The sequence below is a fragment of the Gossypium arboreum genome, chromosome 11 (assembly GCF_025698485.1).
Source record: "Gossypium arboreum isolate Shixiya-1 chromosome 11, ASM2569848v2, whole genome shotgun sequence".
Classification (NCBI taxonomy): Eukaryota; Viridiplantae; Streptophyta; class Magnoliopsida; order Malvales; family Malvaceae; genus Gossypium; species Gossypium arboreum.
Genome location: NC_069080.1, coordinates 10,213,504 through 10,217,258, shown reverse-complemented (window position 1 = coordinate 10,217,258; position 3,755 = coordinate 10,213,504). Strand labels below are relative to the sequence as shown.

General features: G+C 32.7%; 1 protein-coding gene across 1 annotated transcript; it reads left to right on the top strand.

The window, feature by feature from the left end:
• The first annotated feature begins 221 nt into the window (after positions 1 to 221).
• Positions 222 to 3,253, top strand: LOC108472749 (uncharacterized). The gene is made up of 2 exons (XM_017774302.2): positions 222 to 987; positions 2,926 to 3,253. Exons 1-2 carry the CDS (start codon positions 682 to 684, stop codon positions 2,932 to 2,934), a joined length of 315 nt encoding a protein of 104 aa, XP_017629791.1. The 5' UTR covers positions 222 to 681; the 3' UTR covers positions 2,935 to 3,253.
• The last annotated feature ends 502 nt before the right edge of the window (positions 3,254 to 3,755 follow it).

The window sequence follows — 3,755 nt, the reverse complement described above, 5'->3', positions numbered from 1 at the left end:
GTCGTGTTATCCCAAATCTAATATATGTCATGTCCCAAGTTCCCCACACTCAACCCTCCAACTCAACTTCATTTTCCATGCCTATAGTTGTATATGCATGGATTTCAATCTAACCAATAAAATCAATTTCCACATCCATTACTCTACCCGATATATATATAATATAGTTTTGCCTTTTTATTTAATTCTCTCCTTCATTTTATAGGTAGGTCTTTTCCTTGGTTTGCCTTAGAACCAGTTTATATATATATAATACTATGTCCAACTGCAAGCAAACGCCGAACCTGTCAAATAAACAAGGAAAACCCATTAAAAAAAAGGTCAAAACAATCTACCCCAGATACACCCACGCACCAGTAAAGTAGTCTTAAAAGCTGAAAAACAATCATTTTCTTCTTTTACATTTTTTTATTACCCTTAAAGAACGACTTTGATAGAAAGGCACGCCCCTCACCTGATTGCTACTTCAATCAGTGTTTAACTTGGACGAGTATCGCCTAACTTCTGCCCCCAACTCATCATATATGTTGTCATCCCACAACAACTGACATTCCAAAGGCTCCTCCTCCTTTTCCTCTATCATCGATTTAACCTTGGTTGGTATATACAAGAAGAGGGTACTTCTTTGTGTTTTAGGGGGAAATCAAGGCCAAAAGAGGGGGAGAAAAAAGGTTTGTTGATATGGGTTCTGAAGAAGACAAGATATTAGAGAGGAAGATGAAGGGATCCAAAAAGACCATGAACATATTCATGGCTTGCTTATGGTCTTTTCTGGTGAGTTTGGGCGGAGGCCTGTTGTTGGCATGGTGGGAATACCAATATCATCCAACAAATAGGCAGCTTTGGATGGTACCCTTTGGTCTTATTCTGTTTTTTACTCCACTCATCGTTTGGTTCGCCATTTTCGTTTCTGATATCTTGAGTTTAACACCCGATGTATCCCAACCAGCTGCCTCTATTCATCATCCGGAAAAGCTGAGCAAGCAAGTAATTTCAACTCCCTGTTGATTGTTTCTATAATTTTTTTTTTTTTAAATATGAAATATACTTTACAGTAATTGCATATATACTCTTATGCAGTACTTTATATATATAAAATGTTTCTTCATGTGAATTTATTATCAAACACTGGTAGAATTAACTGAGAATGATTGACAGTTGTAGTTTCTGGCAATCAGATTGAACAGTTTAGAGTTTAGATAATTAATTAGGCGCATTTTTTAAGTATACTTTCTGGATTGCATAAAGCAGATTATATTAAATTAAGTAATGATACATATTCCAGGCTAAAGACAGCCTAGTCCTATACATACATACATACATACATATATTAAGGAGAAGATATTTATAAATCTTAAAAAAGATGAGGTAATGGTAGGGGTCAACTTGGTGAGTTTTATATGATTAAACAAAGAATCATGTAGGAAAAACCAATGAGAATCAGAAGGTTTTTGTTAACTTCAATGGTTTCTGTTCTAATCCCAAGAGTTTACCCGCCACTACTACTATGCATTTTTAATTGCACTTAGGGAGGTAGCTCTGGAAACCTACAACTATCAATCAGCATACGGTGTTAATATTAGAGAGTCCAAGTCAAAGCGACGGCAGCCGTTTATTTAAGGGAACTTCCACGGACGAATGGATACTTGCCGGAGTCAGGAATAGTTGACATTGGCCCACGGCCCCAATGGAAGCCATCTGTTCTGTGTGATTCTTCAAAATGTCACAAGTCGAACATGAAAGTTGGCTGGGGTCTTTTACTCTGTAATTTGTTATTTCCATTCCTTAGGAACCACAGATTTCGCTTCTTTCTTCTGAAATATACCATCCACACATATAAGGTTTTAGGAACCGGCAGTATCACTATAATATCAAATCACATCAAACTTCAGATTCAACATTTAAATTTGGAAGGAATCAAATCGCGATATGATTGATGCAAAGGCATTCACCTCAAGCCTTTAACTTTTGATGATGTCTGGAAACTCCCGACCACCAACTGCTGTCATGTTGTCCACTGAGGACAATGGAAAGTGCCGTGCGAAACACCTTTAACCCCGAAAATGGATCATTACAAAAGTTTGAATATGCTGTCACTTAACACCCTGTTTAATTTCCATTGCATGATTCATGTCAATTTAAAACGACTCGTTAGATGCCTCAAAAGCCCTTGAATGGACATTATGTGACTTCCCCGAATCTGCCTTCCCTACGTAGTATTATTTGGGAAATGTGATATATATTAAATTAACAATCAAATAAAGGCTTCACCAGGAAAAAGGAAAAAATAAAAAATAAAACAGCCTAGCCTGTTGGTAATATCAACTCACCAATGGTTATATAAAACTAATGCATGAGGTATGCAATCAACACGAATGCCCCCACCAAATCTTCCAAAACCAGTTCCATTATTCTTCATCTATTCCCTTCTTGTATTTGGATTTGAATTTAATTTTATCTCTTCAATTTAAAAAATATAGATAAATTAATTCATATACATTAGATTAAAAAGTAAGCGATTTTTTTGTCAAAAAATTCATCCATTTCTACTAATAAAAATTAGTTCTTTTAGGTACATGTGGCATGCCATATGTAACTGTTAAGTTATTCTGATAGTAACTTTAATTTTAACAGTAAAAGTAGATGAAATTTTTAATAAAATAAAATAAAATTATTCTTTCATCTAACATACAAAAACTAATTTGATATTTTTTGAGTAATAGAGTAAAATGCAATATTACTCTATTACATGAATCTCCATGATACTTTTAAAACCTTTACTGCTCCATGAATTCAATATTTTTTTTTCAAAGATTAACCCATTATAAACATGGATGTTTTGTTGGTTCAACAGTTTATGCAAAATGTGGCTTTTTCAATGCCACTGTGTAAAGTTTACCAGTTTCATTTTATGGTGTTTTGCAGAAGAAATGATCCAGCAACAAAGTTAGAAATCAGTATAATGCTCTGTTAATTCTTAGTTAGTCTGAAAGCAATGATTTGCGGTGAATCCCATGATGTTGTGCAATAAGCTTTTAGTAAGGTAAGCTTAATAGCAAATTTGTTGTTGGAGGATGAAAAGAAGCCCATCTTACAACTCCATTGGGCTGGTATCATAATGTTATGGGTAAGGTATATGTAGATTTCAGATGTGATATTGATACAAATCAATGATCTACCTAATTACTAATTATCCTTGAATGCACACAACCCTTGTTACTTTGAATAAAATTTCGTAATTAGTACATCTAAACCTTTTTGTTTCCTTTCATTTTCATTACCTAACCATGCCATTCTATGACTTCACAACTAAAATATTAAGTGGTTTTAATGATACTTGATATTGATGGATGTATTTCTGCATGTTATATTCAATACCCATACAACAACCTCTTTTAATCTACTAATCAATTACTCAACTCCATTTCACAACCTACTAATACTAATATTCAGTTTATTAATAACATCATCTTTTTTATTTCAGGAAACATAAACTATTTTATTTGAATTTTTTTTTAAAAAATTGTTTGGTTAAATATTTCAAATATAATCTTTTAGAAAATAAAATATGTGAAAATTAAAAACAATACAAAGTTGTTGTTTTCACTAAAATGCTTTTTAAAACTGAAAATGTTATAAATAAAAAGAAATTCAACTTTGACACCCAAAAAAAAAAAAAACAAATAGTTTTTAAATATAAAATCCTTTGCTTTGAAACAAGTTTTCATATTTTCATTGTTTAAAACATTATTTAT

What these genes read in the sequence shown, in the direction of transcription:
- LOC108472749 (XM_017774302.2), top strand. Translation starts at nt 682, where the DNA reads ATGGGTTCTGAAGAAGACAAGATATTAGAGAGGAAGATGAAGGGATCC.